Source organism: Diadema antillarum, unplaced genomic scaffold (assembly GCF_040938485.1).
Source record: "Diadema antillarum isolate AM-2024a unplaced genomic scaffold, OU_Dant_1.0 scf00000022, whole genome shotgun sequence".
In the NCBI taxonomy this organism is placed as follows: Eukaryota; Metazoa; Echinodermata; class Echinoidea; order Diadematoida; family Diadematidae; genus Diadema; species Diadema antillarum.
Window position 1 is genome coordinate 3,140,408 of NW_027270911.1, and position 18,373 is coordinate 3,158,780.

Here is an 18,373-nt window from a genome sequence, read left to right on the forward strand (position 1 = left end):
ATCCGAAACACACAAATTTACTTATACCTAGAGGATCGTTAATCCGAAAATGAAGAAGGGTTCGTTATTCCTAATTGTTCCGTTATTCCGAAGGTTCGTTTTCCCGAAGATTTGTTAATCCGAAAATGAAATTCGAAATAACGAACCTTCGGAATAACGAATCTTCGGACTGATGAGCCTTCTGAATAACGAACCTTCGTAATAACGAGCTGTAACCGAAAAAAAACCCTCAAAAACAGCGATGACGGAGATGGAATAATGACTTGTGTGGAAAGTATGTCAGCATATGGTGAAGGGAAATTAAACAAGAGAAAACAGTTCCTCGCCCTTTCTTGGCAAAAGGAAGCAGTGTTATACCTCATCTGTTTCGGTCATATATTGACAGCCGTTACAAATTTCGATGATTGACTTCAAAGGCGATTGACTCTATACAATAATTATGTCACATTATTATTCACAAATTTTAGAAAGAGGGTTATCATTAGCTTACCTTGTTGAGCAATCATGTATACTTATAACTTTAATCTTATGGAATTTTCCTAACAACTCTGCATTTTCTTGTTTATTTGCTCTTGGAAAAGAGATTAGATCAAAGTGATCAATGTAATTTAATCGCAGAAGAATGACAGGCACTATAGATAACTTTAATCACGTGACGAAGATGCAAGAAGTTGTAACAAAAGAGAGAGAGAAGAGGAACGATAGAAATAGGTAGGATATATTTCATGATGATATCAGTGAAAGTGCATGACTGAGATATATGGTACAGGTGGATGAGAAAGAGATGTTGGTAGTGATTGTTTGCGAGGAGAGAAACGGTGAAAAGTATGACAGGATTGGGTGCTGTTCGTTAATCCGAAGGTTCGTTATTCCGAAGGTTCGTTAATCAGAAACACACAAAGTCCCTATACCTAGAAGTTCGTTAATCCGAAAATGAAAAAAGGGTTCGTTAATCCAAACATTTGTGGCGTTTTTCCGAAGGTTCGTTAATCCGAAAATGAAACAAAGCTCGTTGTTCCGAAGGTTCGTTACGGACCCTATCACTTCGGATCAACAAACCTTCGGAATAACGAACCCTATTTCATTTTCGGATTAACGAACCTTCGGGATAACGAACCCTATTTCATTTTCGGATAAACGCAACTTCGGAATAGTGAACCCTATTTCATTTTCGGAAGTATAGGGTCCGTAATGAACCTTCGGAACAACGAGCTTTGTTCGGATTGACGAACCTTCGGAATAACGAATCTTCGGAATAACGAACCTTCGGAATAACGAGCTGTAACCACAGTATTCCATGATTACATTGAATTTTGATTGTCGCGTTTTTACTACAAGAGGTAAGAGGAGGAACCATATAGGATGATGCGATTTCCGGGAGAGCAAAATTAATACAGGAAAAATGATTGTAGCAAACGTTGTAGAAATCATTGCGCTGGTATGGATTTTGGAGGATGAAAGGGTGCAAAGAATTTGCAATGATCAGGGAGAAAGCATTTAGAACTATACTAGCATCATTTGATGCTTACGGAACAACAATTTTAAATTTTACTTTTAATTTCAGTTCGTCATTTATCTCCATCCCACAATAATTGGGACAAAATACAAAGCATACATATTGTTTTACAGTTTTGTAAGAAACAAATAATGTAAGGATCGAAAAGCATATGTAAAATGTATGTGCAATTACTGGAATCACGAAGAATTTTGAAAAGGAACATTATGAGGAGCGTACTGCTCTCCAGGGAATGTTTCTAAGTGCGTATATATGGCCATGTCCAACAAAACGAGGAGAATAAGTTCATGTATTCACAATATTTGGACAAGGCAGTCCCGGCATTGATACCCTATAGAGTATAATGCTATGACTATAGTACACGTGTATTATACTCTAGGTCTTATGTTTATGCTGGCGTCACACTGTCCCGAATATGACACAAGATGGCAGTACAAATGGATTTGTCGATTTCACGAGAGCCGCGGTCACAGTGGCAAAAAAAAGAAGCCAAGTTCGAGATTAACCACATATAAATCCGCGAACATTTGCGAAACTCCTCGCGAAACTACCCACTCAAACTCAGGATATTTCCCCACCCCCGCCAAACTTATCAATCTTTTGCCAGTGTGAACGCTAGGAACTGAAACTTCGTGAAGTTTGTCACGTGACCAGTTCATCTGTCCACCTGTTTTCGGGCCATGCCTCAAAAGCGCACGGCTGTGTTTCAAATGCAGGTGCTCATCGTTACGTCACCATCACTAGCCATCAGACGGCATACTCTTTCTTCTTTCTTGCGCGCGCGCACTATTATGATAACTCCAAAGAGGTTTCAAACTTCTCAGGCGATCCTAAAAGATCGAGAAGTTGGCTACAAGTGTGAACGGACGACAAAAGATCGGGTAGACTTCGCGACCTTACACTTCTCGATCTTTTGCCAGTGTGACCGCCGCTTATGGTGTAATATGTCCCTTTGCGTTCAAGAAAAGGACAGATTACACAAACAATTGCAATAACAATGATACCACCAATGGAGCTCCAGCAACAACTTCGCATTCGTGTTTTCTTTTCTTTTTCCTTTGTTCGTGGTTTTGGGGTAAATAGTGATTTATAAAAGATTCACATCTTCATGTAGTCTTGGTGTGTGATTCGGTTGTCATCGTGTTACCATCTATGGCATCGTTATACTTGCCTCGGTTGTTAACTGACTTTTGACCAAGATCAGGGCCAACTTCGAACGATATTGAAAATTAAATGTAAAGGCCGTGTCACACCTTTCCGGGCAAGCTACACGGGCTTGTGGTGAGGAGGTAGTTTTTTAGCACGTAGAAGATTTTCCGCGGGCGAACAAGAATATTTGCAATTTTCGCATTTGTTTCTTACCTACTAGACGCGTGCTACTTTAGCTTCTGCTTGTGTGCATTCCGTGTGACCTGCGTGAGAGCTTAGAAACCGATCCGTTTTCTGTTACGAGCGACTTATAATGGGTACTGAGAAGTACCTGCGTTGGGGTTGCCTGCGAGGTGCTGCCGGTAAGGGTCTCCTACTGGTGTTCTGCGTGTACCTCTGCGAGCGAACCTCCACGACTCACTCAGAACAAGTTTTGAGCATGCTCAAGGCCTTGTCATACGTACCGTATCTGGGGAAGCTTTGCGGCTTGCATATGAGGACTGCGAAGTACCTGCGTGGGAGTTGCCTGCGAAGTGCTGCCGCAAAGGGCCTCCTACTGGCGTTCTGCGTGGACCTCTCCGGGCATCCCCGCGACTCACCCGGAAAAAGTTTTGGTCATGCTCAAAACTTGGCTGCGGTTAAATTGGACTTGCGTGAGCGCCTCCGGGAAACTACAGGCGAGATACGCGCTAGGTACTGTCAGGTGCGGACCAACTGCGGAGAGCTCCGGGTAGCAAATTTATTTCCCCGGAAGTCATATACAGTAACAAATAAAGTTTAATGTCCAAAAAGTTGTTAGGTAATGTTGAATAGTCGTCATTTACATTAAAAGGTAAGTTCATAATTTTGTTAAAGCTAAACAGCTTTCAAGATGGCCAGCAACGTGAACCTGATAAGTTATACACTACACAGAAGACTTATGTATATGTTGGGTTCTGCTTTCGTGATTATGTATGCCTTTTTGTGAGACTGCATGTTGATACAGATGTGTTGAAACTTAAGAGAGTAGAGGGAAAAGCAATGTTGAAACTTGAAAAAAAAACCCCACAATTATTATGTTACGTGAAACTGTAAGTAAAGAGGAAAATATGCACATATGCTGTATGCTTCTTTGATAATGTATAATGTACATATGTCTTTTAATTGACTGTTGTTAAAGATATTATAATTATATTATCATCATTACCGTTCTTATAGCGCATAATACCTTTGGCAATGTATCTATGCGCTTTAGAGGGGGAACAAAAAGATAAACAGGAAAAGGTAATTTCAGAAAAAGTAACATGCTGCATAAATCATCATCTACAATCACTATGTTACTATTTTAACAGATAAGTTTTCAAAAACATTTCGAACTTATTGATGGAACTTGCATGTTTTATCACTTGGGATGCTGTTCCGCAGTTCTGGGGCGGCATAAACTTTACGTTTGCCATACATAGTTTGTTGTAATGGATCGAGGGTATCACATACAGATTTCCCTTACGATTTAGGAACTCTCATAGGCTCATATTTCACAAGGAGCTCTGAAAGGTAAGAAGGAGCAATTTTGTGAAAACAGGGACAAACAAGCAACAAGATCTTAAAATTCAATACGCCAAGTAATTATGTGAAAACTTAATTAAGACAGAGTAAAAAAGAGATATGTTGAAACAAGAAAGTACTTGTACATCACTCTTGATAAATAAACCTGCAAATGAACAGGAAACTTTGGAAACTATGTTGAATTCTGCTTTGATTTGTATGTCTTTTTAATGACAGTTAATATATGTACAGATATTTTGAAAATTAAAAGAAAAAACGTTGAAACTTGAAGATAATTATAATTGCTTGTTGCACAACTTATATCAATCTGTAAAACACAGGGAGTTACAATGTTCCGTAATTTCTTTAAAATAGTGTTTACCTAACAAAACAAAACGCTCCTTGTTGAAACCCATTGAGGACAAGTGAAAGGGCTCTTAGTGCATCCAAGTACATGGGCTTGGTATGGACTCCTCCATTTATCTTCCGGAGAGATCCGTATTACTACCGCATCAATCTGCGTTTGCTCCGTGTTCAAAACATGTTGAGAACGTAGTCACATCGCGTTTAAAGGCATAATTTACCATTATTGCAGATGAAACAAAAACCCAGCTTTGTCCTTTAAAATACTTCTAAAATGTGACTTAGGGATAGAAACAACCACTATATTATAAATTTGAATCGGTAAAATCGATGTCAAGTATTGTTGAATACACAAAATGTGAACAATAGATATTATAAGAATGCTTCCAGACTAAACCGTCGACTACAGTTATGCTTTGTTGAGAAAAATACTGTTATCTCCTTATATTTTAGGCTTTATTTCAAAAAATTTATATGGTAGGATGTTTTGTGATACGACAGACCTACACATATGCATTGATGTGATATCTTGAACATTTTGCTCCCAAAGGTAAACTGGACCTGTAAGTGCTTTCCGCCATCATTGGGACACGGTTCACGGCGGTTTGAGAACCGCCATGAACCGCCATCTAAACCGGCGATGTGTGATTAGTTTGCAGGCACAAACCCTTGGTGGTTGTAAAGGAGTCTACGCCAAGACTACTACATGCACCACTTTGGCACTGTCCCATAGGCCCTGTGTTGAAGCTGTTGGGAGAGGCTGCAGTGTAGTGGTGCGTGTGTTAGTCTTGGCGCATGCAGACTCCTATACGACCAACAGGGGTTTGTGCCTGCAAACTAATGTGTGATCGCCCCTTTAGGACGGAGGCGTGGGGACAAGATCGCTGATTGGCTGGCTGGCTGGCTGGCTCACTCCTAAAGATCCTGCCCAGCATTGGGACCGAAAGCTATTTTGGCTGAGTACCGTATTCGTTTTCCCCAGGACGGGACGTTTCTCGGATTTGATCATGCGCAGAAGCAAATTTTGCACGCGGCACCCTCAACTACCGGCTGCGTCGTGTAGCGAAAACTCCTTAAGATCAGAGAGACACGGACAATTTCGGCATTTTGCTGTCCTAAATTCCAACTTGAGACTGCAGCTGGTTTGATGAGCAAACGGATTGTCTGATTTCTAATGTTCTGTCCCATTTTTCTTGGCAAATTCATAATCGTCCAGCTGCATCAGAGAAAGAGTTCGCTTTTATTTATAAGACCATAGGACATAATTGTCGATCTACAAGCATTATGCCGAAAGTCAAAGGTAAGTGCATCGAGCTCCCAAAAAGGAATATTTGTGTTTGCTCTGCACAGACGTGATTATTGTGGCGAACGCCTACTTGTCTCGTAACACATAATATTCATGCCTGCTCTTCGAGACGAAGCCACAAATCTGAACGGTTATATATAAGTTCCTGGACTAAAGTCATGACTCGCTGGCATAAATTTGTTCCAGATATCATCAACCCTAGTTCAGATGAGGCAAGCAATCTGAAATTACTTCAAGTCTGTACTTTTATTAGGATTAGACATAAAATCTGGTTAAATGCATTAATGAATCTGCACAAAATTTAGCAAAATCTACGCCTTTTCGACACTTGAGATGTTATAACTTAAATACTTCAGAATGTGAAGAATGACAATCTATGGATAGGTCGTCAATTTTATGAGAGACTTGAAGACTTATGATAATTATTTAACTGAAATAACAGCATAATATGACGGAAAATGGCTCAATGGGAGAAGTTTTTGTTCAACACGAGCAATATTTCATGACACTTAAAACAAAAAGATACGACACTTCACAAGACAAAAAGGTTATTCTTGGAAGTTCATTGGTTATGAGACTTTTCTTTATGGGGGAGGGGGCATGGAGGGGGGCACGAGATATGTGAGTGTCCACTATAATGAATGGTTTGTTTGGTTTTGTGTGTGTGTGTGTGTTTTTTTTTGTTAGAAAGAAAACCGTTTCATGCTGGCTGTTTCTGTTTTATTCTATCTTGTTTTGTTTTGTTTTGTTTTGTTTTGTTTTGTTTTGTTTTGTTTTGTTTTGTTTTGTTTTGTTTTGTTTGCCCCCCCCCCCCCCCCCTCCATAGGATTAATGGAGCGTATTCGTGACGGGGAGACCGTCATTGTTGCGGAGGGATATGTCTTCGCCTTCGAGCGCCTTGGCTACCTCAAGGCCGGTCCTTTCACCCCCGAAGTCGTGATCGACCACCCCGATCTCGTCAAGCAAATGTACAGGGACTTCGTCAGGGCCGGGAGCGACGTCGTTCAGGCATTCACGGTGAATATCAAAATCAATCCATTGATTTAATTACCTTGAAAGTTCAATATTCCAAGTCTTCATCATACTAGTATATTCTTTCATTTATATCTCGCTTTGTTTGTACCAGGGAGTCAATACAAACTTACGTGATTACTGAAGACTATGTATACAATGCCAAGTTTTCGAGCTCAGTTTTGTTCTAGAGAGAAAATGCGTTATGTACTTTGTATGTTTTTTTCCTACTTGTTACTCGCTTTTTTTTTCTTTTGGCTCTCTCCCCCCCCCCCCCCCCCCCCCAACCTTCTAGTATTACGGACATCGCTCCAAGTTGAGGCTTGTCGGCCGGGAAGACGACATTGAAAAGCAAAATCGCTTGGCTCTGAAGATGGCCCGCGAAGTCGCCGACGAGACGGGTACGCTCATGGCCGGCGACATCAGCAACACGTGGGTCTACAAGCCCGACGACGAGCAGGCGATAGCGGAGTGTAACGCGATGTTCAAAGTAAGCCTCGTATACCGCCACGCGTACTTTCTATGTTCCCTTCTACCCAAAGGTGTAATACGCAGATATCGCAAACCATTCAGATAAGGGTGACGTCACAATGTTTCGAAATAGACAAGAGCGAATGGCCATACGAATTTGGAATTTTCAATTTCATGGGGCCCGAAATACGTAAAACAGAAAGCATTACTGTAACACCCTATAACACGAACCATTGAAGTTCATCACCCTCTACCTTTTTCACGGATTTTGTGTTTACACGATTTAGGACGATGATGAAAATACATGTAACTACGGTAAAATTTATATGATGAATAAGTTTTATAATGATGATGATCAAATTGATAATCTTTGTGATAACAGTTATAAGGATAATGACTACGAACAATAAACAAATGATGATGATGCTAATATAATAACAAGTATGACAATGAAAACAACCGCATCATCATCATCATACTCATCTTTTATTTTTCCAGGAGCAAATTGAGTGGGCAGTAGAGGAAGGAGCAGATTTCATCGTCGGAGAAACCTTTGATCATCTTGGCGAAGCTCTTCTCGCCACCAAAGCGATCAAGAAATATGGAAATGGTTTGTAGAAACGTACAACTTAGCCAGCCACACACTATACGACTCACGACCATACGACTTACGGACTTTGGATTTGAAATAAACAAGCGTGTGTATTCTCTGGCTATTGTGATTCATTTCGGATCCAAAGTCTGTCAGTCGTATAGTCGTGAGTCGTTTAGCGTGCGGCAGGCTTACACACACATCACATACTGGGCTTGTTTTGTTGCTGAAGGGCCCTTATCAAATTGGCAACACCGAATTTTATGATGTATTCCATATCAGAAAACTTTAGATGTTAATGGTTATATTATTCACAATAAATCTGCTCCAAATCAGAAAAGTATTTTCGTATTGTTATAAATCTTGTGTTGTCAATATATGGATCGTTTTATCGAGTTTTGGCTATTGATAAATCTGCAGCCGAATTTAATACAGTGAATTCCCGTTATTATGAAGTCGTCGGTTTCTTTTGTTTTATCAAAATTTCGTTATTACCGAGCAGTGAAGTATAGAAAGTTATATAGACGTAATTTTGGATCAGAATTTTTACTCCGTTGTTACGAGCATTTCGTAATTATCGTGTTCGTTACAACGGGGGTGAACTGTACTGGTATATGACCAAGTGAAAGTAAGTCTAAAACGAAGAGCATTAATTTAATTTCTTGGGAAATGCTAAAAATGAAGAGTACAAACTATGATAAAAAGATGCAATATACCGCAGATTTTCAGTCTTTGGTACCTGATGAGTTAGAGTTGCTATGGCAACTGGAATTATTGCCAATCATAAGATGGGTTCCAAATGTAGGAATTCTTGTGTGTTCGTGTGTATTGTGTCCATATCAATGGTAACATAGTACCTACGAAAATCTTGACCTTACAAATATAATTTTTCCATCACCGTCAGCAACTCGGGAACGTCATCATTTATCACCTGTTATCACTGCTTTGCTTGAAGGACACGATGTGGTTTGAATCGAATTTTGTGCAGGTGTACCGGCTGTCATCACGATGGCTAACCATTACAACGAAAAGACGGCGGATGGCAAGTCGTGCACGACGGACGGCGTCGAGTTCAACGAGGCCCTTCGTCGCCTCGTCGCCGCCGGAGCCGACATCGTGGGTTTCAACTGCCAGCGAGGACCGTCCACCATGATGCCGCTACTGGAGAACGCCGCCAAGGGTGATATTGGGGTAAGAGTTCTTGCAGTCCCAACTTCCGCTTCCGTCAAAACTGTGAATCCGCTGTCATTAATACGTCATCTTGCCACGAATACTTCTTTATATCCCGATAAAGGTCCCTTCCTCGAAACGTCTCATGTTCTACAAAATGATCCAAGGTTCACGTGAGTCAATGGGGATTGCCCGGACAACATATCGAGTAATGACTGTCGTAGGCTTCACGGTTACTTGCAATGACATATAGGCTATTTAGTCAATTAACTATTAATTTAGGCCTATCATATGCCACATTTTAACTTTAAAGCCCCGAATGAGAATAGCGCTGGCTCAATGGGTCAGCGAAAATACGGTAGGCTACAAGAGAGCTCCCTGTGCTTATCTCCTAACCCAAAATGGCCGTCCCAGCGAGCCACACTCACAGAACTGCTTAAGAGTTCTGTGGCCACACTGCGAGCCACGAGAGCTTCCGAATATCGAATGGACGCACACTCTCAGTGCGCATGCGCATGAAGAGAGGCCAAAAGAGCCACGCGTTTTCTGGCCTCTCTCCTCCAATCACCGCAGCTCGCGGTGACAATATTTGTGTATGATGCGTACACACACACGCACACATACACGCCGCAGCGTCTTCTGGCCTCTCTCCTCCAATCACCGCAGCTCGCGGTGACAATGTTTGTGTATGATGCGTACACACACACGCACACACACACACTTGTCTCAGTGGTAGCATTGTCCCACACGTTTATGGATATAGCACCGATCTGGCATTGCGCAATTGCATGCACAAACTTCGGTCGTTCGGAGTTTACGTACCATTAGGGATGGCGATCGGCTGCCTTTAAGTCCTTGCAAACAGTCAAAAATGACTCGAGAGAGCACGGAGCCTTCAAAGACATGCACAATACCTTTTTGGATAATCATGTCGATATATATTTTCTACAAAAAAGCGAGAGAAAAAAAAAACTGGCCATGTGCAGTGACCTTTGATCTTTTTCATACAGGCGCCACTTGCTTCGATGCCCGTTCCGTACAGAACCACTGAAGAACACCCGACGTTTATCACAATCACCGACCCACTTACTGGTATGTATCATCTGCTTAATTTCGAAACACCCAAAGCCTGCAAAAAAGGAGAATTTCGGACTAAAATTATATAGTACTCGAAGTCTACGTTGACTCCAACCAAATGAACGAATAAGCTCGTTATTCCGAATATTCGTTAGTACGTCCCTTTTTTTACTATCGAACCTTCGGAATAACGAACCTCATTTTCCCCTTTTCCCCCAAATTGACGAACCTTCGGAATGACGAACCTTATTTCTTTTTCGGACTATCGAACTTCATTTCACTTTTTTCCCCGGATTGACGAACCTCATCTCATTTTCTTTTTTAAAAAGAATTTTCGGGCTAACGCAACCCTCATTTCCGGACTATCGAACATCTATATATTATACAGGTGTACGAAATTTTTGTTTTTTCGGACTAACGAACCTTCAGAATAACGAACCCTCGGAGTAATGCCACAAATGTTCAATTTAACGAACCCTGTTTCACTTTCAGACTAACAAAAGTGTATGGGCCCTATACACGGATGTCGTGCGTTTCGGAATGCAGAACCCTCGGAATAACTAACATAATTTCATCTGTTTGCTCAAATTGTCTGTCACTTTCACGTTTTTTGCCAACATATCAAACCAGGGTTCGATTATTACCTATAACAAAAAATAAGCAATATTCATCAAAACAGATATATCACCGTGTAGATCCATTCATGTCCCCATCAGATAGTTGCAATTAATGATCACTTCTTAGGATTAACAACGACTGTAACTGTGGGAATAAATATTCTCTAAATGTCAAATTCATTATGCCTACTTAAAATGTAATAAAGTGTAAGTGTGTAAAATTGAAAGCCCTTTAAAAGATAACATGAAATCTTATAGGATGTAATCTCCGTATCCACATAATTCTGATTAAGTGCATACGGGTAAATTTATCACATTCAGTTTTGTTTTGCCTTATAAATTAGGCCTTATTAGAAAACTGCAAAGGTGAAAGTTATTAGGGCCTGTACATAATAGATTATTGTTCTGGAATCGCGTTATGCTAAAGATATTTTTTTTTTTCACTAACAGGACATACAAAGCATCAGTCAAGAGCTTATAAACTTCCAAGAATGGGGGGGGGGGGAACTGCTTTCATTTTCCACTAACACTCTTTCATGGTCCGAGCAGAACTAATAGCATGACAAACATTACATCCTGTTGTTATATTTTTAAAAGGCCTCCAGCACAAAAGGTGAAAATTTATTTTCATTTTCATCAGCGTCATTTTAGGTTTAGTGTCAGCTGGAAAACGTGACCACAAATTTAGGTGGCAGTTACAGCGCTTGAGTGTTTACTACATGAACATTTCTGCATGAAAATAATTGCATTTTCTATTCCCCCCTTCTGTCTTCACAAAAGGGAAAAAGGCTTTCCCAGCTGATCTCAACTGTCTGTTGTGCTCCAGAGGCGATATCAAGAAGTACGCCCAGCAGTGCGCCCAGCTCAAGATCCAATACGTGGGACTGTGCTGCGGCAACGCTCCTCACTACACCCGAACCCTGGCCGAAGCTTTCGGCCGGGTGACGGAGGCGTCCAAATTTTCGCCCGACATGTCCAAGCACGGGATATACGGCACGGACAGCACCAAGCTCAATACATATTATCTGAATAGGCTGGAACAACTAGACTAGTAGTCTTATAAAAGCTCTTATAAGCTTAACCATGCTTATTTTGATGTTGTAAACCGATAAACTGTGTTCCTTGTTGTATTGACCGTCTCTCATACATCCGTTTTCTTCAAAACATTTCTAAGGTCCTATTCTACAAAAGAAAAAAAAAATAGAGGAGTCATTCACACTTTCCATTGAAACGGTCAGATTTACTCAAATCAAAGCTGGAAAGTTTACGAGGGAGCAAGAGCTATCATACTGAAAAATATGAAAAGTAGAGTATCAAATGCAATAGAAAATATCATGTTTGACAATCATGGTAACACAAAACAAAGTTAAAATTGTTATAAGCATAATACCACCACCATATCATAATTATCATCCATTATTTTCCATTATCACCATCATTACGTGATCATTGTATATTATCAGGAAGTGTCAAAGTGTGGATTCAATGAGTGCAGATGGGTTTATTCTTATCTTCATTTCTAAAAGGGGAAATGCAGTCCAAATATAATCTAGTCTGATAAATACGGGACGTGAAATCTTACGAGTTCAGCTGTAAAAATTTGTCTGAAATTAGATGAAAAATAAAGTTCATTGGTGCAAAATTGAGCAAAGAAAACGGGATTCCATCCCAATGGAATCCCATTTACTTAGCTCAATTTTGCACTTATGATATTCATTTCTGGTCAGTTTTTATGTTTGCATTTCTGTCATTATAAAGGAGATGGCTAGTAACAGATCAATGGGAATCAGTGGGAATGCTGGCGATGATTGTCCCAATTCTTGTGGGATTCATTTAAGAGTACAATAAAATTGTTATTTTTTATTTGCTTCAGAATGGTCTTATATTCAAGTAATGTGCAGTTCAATGTTTCCAAGTTAGCATGCCTGTACAGTGACGGGGCGATCGTTAACGATCGCCACGCCACTGTACAGGCATGCTAATCTGGAAACATTAAATTGCACATTACTTGAATACGAGATCATTCTGAAGCAAATAATTTTCACACAACAGTAGATAGTTAATGTCATCTTAAATGAATCCCACAAGAATTGGAACAATCATCCCCAGCATTCCCACTGATTCCCACTGATCAGTTACTAGCCGTCCCCTTTAAGTCTGAAACATGATGTCATTCCTGGTTGAATAAATGCAGAATAGTGATCAGTCGGATATACCAGGATTTGAGCCTTCGCTTGGACATAATTGCGTTTGAATGAAAAACTGGAAATGTCAAAAATAATTTATGTACAAACTATATGTCAAGTTGTGAGGCGAGAATGACATGTTCACTTTGCCATTATATCAATATTGACCGTTCAAAAACTGTATCTTGAAAAATTAGCAAAACTTCATAATGTCAAAACTTCCTTATTTTTCTACCCGATCAAAATGTTACCGTTGAACTCGTAATATTTTACTCTTTCTTATCAGACTAACTTATATTTGGACTGGATTTCCCCTTTATCCCTTTGTTCCTTTTTTGAATGCATGCTAATATCTGGGTTTCTTTCCGCTTCCATAATGGCATTGATATTCTGATTGTGTATTTGCACGATATTGTTTGTATGTTGTTTGATCCACTCTCCAGTTGTATGATCACATGATACAAATCTAGAAATTTATTGTATAGGCCTACGTGTTCCTTGTTTTTCCTTGATGTATAGATCCATGTAAACCTGCAGGGTGCCTTTAGACAGCAGTTTTGCACAACTGAATAGACCAACCCTTCAGGATAATGTAAAAAAAATAAATGAATCAATATATTGTTATAGTAATGATTTTGTTATTAGTAAGAATATAATAAGATGGTTGCCGGTTGAGTTCATTTTTTCCGTTTTGGGTGGGGGTATTTATCACTTTCAGTGACAGTATTAATTTTTGATGAAATTTATGGTTAATTGTGTGGTTATAATAGATACGTAGGCCCACCATGGTATTATTGCTTGTTTGATTAGTAAGCGTGTAATTTTCAGTGTATAGTTATTGTGTGACTGTATGTATATATAAAGGACTCGGTGGAAGAACTGTGATACTTGTCCACATAGTGTGTTGTATTTGATGTATATGTTTTTGTTTTGTCAACTGTAATGTTTGTCTGTGCAGGGTCCCCCTGTAAGAACAGCACCTGCCTACTGATGGGGCTACCCTATTGGAAGAAGACTGAATAAAAATATATATATATATATATATATATATATCAATAAATTAGTATTTTCATATCAAAGAACGAGAAGATTAAGCAGTCACAGTTCTTGTTGGACCATGGTTTCACTCTTCGGCATTTTATAAGTAATCAATGCTTAAGTATTCAACGCTTCTCTTATTGCTTGCTAGACTCTGCTTATCAGTTTGTCAGTACAACAGATGACACCGTAACGGGTGTGTGTCTGTTTAGTTTATTCATCTGTTCATTGTAGGGACTATAACATCCGTCCTCGAAAACTATCGGCCCTGGAAACTTGGCACTGTCCTCTCTGCCTGGTTTACAGGACGCACTATATCGTTCAAACAAAATACCTTCCCCTCCAAACAAGGTTTGTATCTACTCGTTCGTTGATATACCATGCAAAGTTCAGGGACATAGGAAAGTTTGTTGATACCTTCCCTGTTCATGCACTTCTCAGGTCTGAGACAACAGCGGCGCAGTCTTTTAGCATAGGGCGGCTCAGTCAGTTATAGGCGAATCATGCCTTGCAATCGAATGACTCGGGTTCGCGGACGCGGGTTCGAATCCCATACAGCATACAGTGAGTGTTGCTGAGCAATGTTGTGCTTTATCACCCCGCCCCCTTTAGCAAAAGGCACAACATTAGCTGTCCCTCGGAAAGGACATTGAATAAGGGTCGCATGTAAAAGAAGGAGCTGCACTCATTCATTGCGAAGAGCAGGATTAATTATCCATAAGAAGTGGTTCGCCCCAAATATGATACAGCAGCTATACATATGCCTCATGGAAGTCACTATAGTCCTGCTGAATATAGGCTATAGCACTTTCCAGCCATCTTGTACAAAAAGGGAAAATCGAAAACATAGCAGATAAACAAACAAACTTCGCCCATCAATTCCACGAGGAAACTTATATGGCATCCACAGCTCACAAAACTGCTGAGTTGACAAAACTATATTTAGTAGTTCAGAGGGTTCAAGTAAGTCTACCAATGTTATTGAGCGAACGGAAGAGGGAAGAGTCATGTGACTACGGACTTTGGAAGTAAACAATTTTCTGTCGCCTTCAGGACCTGGGAAATTAGATCGTGTTATTCCAGCGGGAAATGACATGGAACGTGGCGGGCTGTTACCACCGAAATCAGCTGAAGATCAGAGGACTTGAAAGCGTCCCTCTCCTCTCCTCTTCTACGGACGATTCCTAGTATTAGTTTGTTTGTTTGTTTGTTTGCATGTGTTTTGTCCATTGGCATGTATTCTGTTAAAGAGGAATGAAACCCAAATATTACGTACGTCCTGATTGGGTGAATACAGCAGCAATTAAATGAGTCGAACACATCAGTGAAAGTTTGAGGAAAATCGGACTATCCGTTCAAAAGTTATCATGAAGTTTTAAAGCTTTGGTGCAGCTATCACTAGATGAGAAGACTAATACAGCTTTTGTATGTCACATAAGGAGAATGATATGGGTGAAAATGTCGAACGATGTACAATTGGCTATTTTCGGGCTTTTCGATATTCAAACCCTTGTAAAATTGTCACCTTGGGGTGCTTTTCATGGTTTTAGGTATCATTTGGTAGGGGATGGTTGTACCTTTCAGAAAATATATACTTTGTAGTGTTCTTACTGCATTTTCTTTAAAAAATAATGCCTTGAAGCTGAAAAAAATTGACAAAAATGCATATTTTGGGAAAAAAATCCCAGATTCACACGTCTTAATTTTTGTTCTAATGCAATTCTACAGCTTTGTTTTTCCTTGTGAGTAAGCCCACACACTTCAACTATTTAATCAAGTACTTCTGCCATGAACGTGTGTATTATTTATCTTCTCAGGAAACGTTGTATTCACTTATGTCTGAAAAAGAACGTCTCTGAATGAATTATCTTTTCCTTGACGCCAAAAATTCAGAATGACTATGAAAACAAGTAAGGCCATATTTATTTAGCGTCTTATCCATACTACCATTCCATCAAAATTTGTGAGTGAGCTGTGTAAAATAATCGTGTGGTGGCTCATTAAAGAAAATTATACTGAATAACCATCAGAGATGTTCAGTTGTTTAATGGTGTCATTAATGAAAGTGGATTATGCTTGAGATAAAAAGTGGTTATCAGTATGTCAGTGTGAGCCAGGCGACTATGATGATTGGCAACTTTAGTAGCATACTGTCCACAAAAATGAGTTCTGGTTGAAAACCCGAATTGGCGAATGTCTCTGATCAAAACGAATGTCCCTGATTGAAATTCTCTGAAGGGATATTCCCTCATCTGACACTTTCGCACTGCATGATACTTTCTTTGCGTGCTTATTTTACGCACTGACGAGCCATCCTGGAATCGAGTCAGCACAGTTCAACGACAGATATGCCCACAAATCTTGAAAATGTGAGTAATAACAAAAACTTTCCTGGTGTTTGTGCCGATTTATTACAATTATTATTCCGTAGATTTGCCAATCAGTATCATTTGTGAAATCATGTATTTTAATCTTTGGATTAGAGGTAAATTAAAAAAGGATAGACAGTAAATATGTAAGAATCTGCACGAAAATCAAAGACCGCACGTCTCTGAGCAAAATGAAAAACGTCTCTGAAAATTACTGTTTCATGAAATAAAGACATCCACTATACAAATTATGAGAACATTAAAGTAAATTTATGTCTGGATGGGCTCAGCTAGTACAAAAGGAACAAGTAGAACCAAGTTAACACGGGCATGTTGTAATATTAAGAAAAATGAAGCTTCCTGAAAGATGTTGAAAATATGTAAAAGAGTTTCAAATTTAAGATTTTCTGTTAATTGAGCAAGTGTAAACACATTGCCAGGACAGAAAATATGTTTTATGACTAGTAATAGGTCAATAGTCTATGATTATTATGTAGTAGTCACTTAAGTTTACGTATTTTTTGTGAGAGAGGCAAAAATGTTAGAAAAATAGGTTTAGGTCAGAAACGTTCTCTGAACAAATAGGATCTGCTCTCAAACCAATATCAATGACCCACCATGGCGAATTGGTGCCTACGTTTGTAGCACATTGGTTCCTCAATCCAAATATAATGCCAATATCTTGTAAAAATCAAACCCATTAAGTACTGATAAGCAAAGATGTTTACGTCAGAGACGTTACATTGAACGTTTTACACATTTTCAACTACTGCAATAAGGAGTAGATCTTTCATTATTCCACAGTATATGGCCCTCGTATACATACATCGTTCTAGGTAATTTACGCAATCTAAAAACAATGTTGATTTTATAATTTTGATCAGAGACGTTCATTTGTGCGTACATTGTTCTTCCAGTGCATGATAGATTCATTTTAATATCATTTTAACTCTATCTTTTTTTTTTCTTACAGCAAGATGGGAAGACCGGAAGGATTTTGAATGCTCCGAATATTAGAATTTCGTCCTGCTCAGGATCTTTAGGCTCAGTCACGTTCATGGAGCCTACAAGTTCCGGACAACGGCCGTGGTACTGTCAAGACCGGATGGACATCTTGGAGGTGCCATCTGTTTATAAAATAATGACTATCCCAACCCCTGTTTCAGGTAGCAAGCGACGCAGTCGGTACCATGCACTGATTGAGGACATGGAATACCAAGTGGAGGGGAAATACAATTTAATGTTATAATGCGGACTCTGTTTTTAATGCACATCACTACGTTTGCTTTTGAGGCTGTAAAATCTGAGGCTTACACGCTAAGAGATAAATGTTCAAATTTGCACCTAATTTGTAACAATAGCAGCACACCTGCGGTGCATACTTGCACCCTTAATTGTGCTGAATTGCACCCTTAATTAACTGCCTTTTTGAAGTTTTGCTAATTTCTGCAAACAAGTTCTCGTACAGTTGATAAGAATTTGCAAATGAGTGAGCTAACCATGTCATAACCTCACAATTTTCCATTGATCGTGTACAAAAAATAAAGAAAATTCAATTTTTCTGTCTTTGAAATCTGAAACATGATGCTATTCCTGGTTGATTACCTTCAGAATAGTAATCAGTTAGATATACCCGGATTAAAGCCTCGGGCATAATTATGTTTGAATGAAAAACTGAAAATTTCAAAAGTTTATGTGCAAACATTATGGCAAGTTGTGAGGGAATGACAAGCTCAATTTGCCATTAGCATATTCATAATGACCGTTCAAAAACTGTTTCCTGAAAAGTTAGCGAAACTTCAAAACGTCATAACTTCATTATTTTTTTCTTGACCCCTTAAGATTTTATTCTTTCTTGTCAGCGGCTAGCTCATATTTGGGCTGAATTTCCCCTGTAATGACTCCTTTTCTCTTAGAAGTAAGGTGAGATGTTCTAGTGGTATTATTTTTGAGGTTTGTAAGCCAAATACATGAGAAAAGGAAA

General features: G+C 39.4%; 1 protein-coding gene across 1 annotated transcript; it reads left to right on the plus strand.

Annotated features, from left to right (window-relative positions):
• Nucleotides 1-5,388: 5,388 nt before the first annotated feature.
• On the plus strand, nt 5,389-12,357 carry LOC139730520 (betaine--homocysteine S-methyltransferase 1-like). The gene is made up of 7 exons (XM_071641370.1): nt 5,389-5,852; nt 6,685-6,875; nt 7,165-7,359; nt 7,839-7,950; nt 8,921-9,123; nt 10,113-10,194; nt 11,577-12,357. The coding sequence occupies exons 1-7, from the start codon at nt 5,837-5,839 to the stop codon at nt 11,846-11,848; spliced, it is 1,071 nt and encodes a 356-aa protein (XP_071497471.1). The 5' UTR covers nt 5,389-5,836; the 3' UTR covers nt 11,849-12,357.
• Nucleotides 12,358-18,373: the final 6,016 nt, after the last annotated feature.

Bases quoted from the DNA above. Each gene is read 5' to 3' on its own strand.
- LOC139730520 (XM_071641370.1), top strand. The intron at 6,876-7,164 runs GTGAATATCAAA...CCAACCTTCTAG, and splicing joins ACGTCGTTCAGGCATTCACG to TATTACGGACATCGCTCCAA. The intron at 7,360-7,838 runs GTAAGCCTCGTA...TTATTTTTCCAG, and splicing joins AGTGTAACGCGATGTTCAAA to GAGCAAATTGAGTGGGCAGT.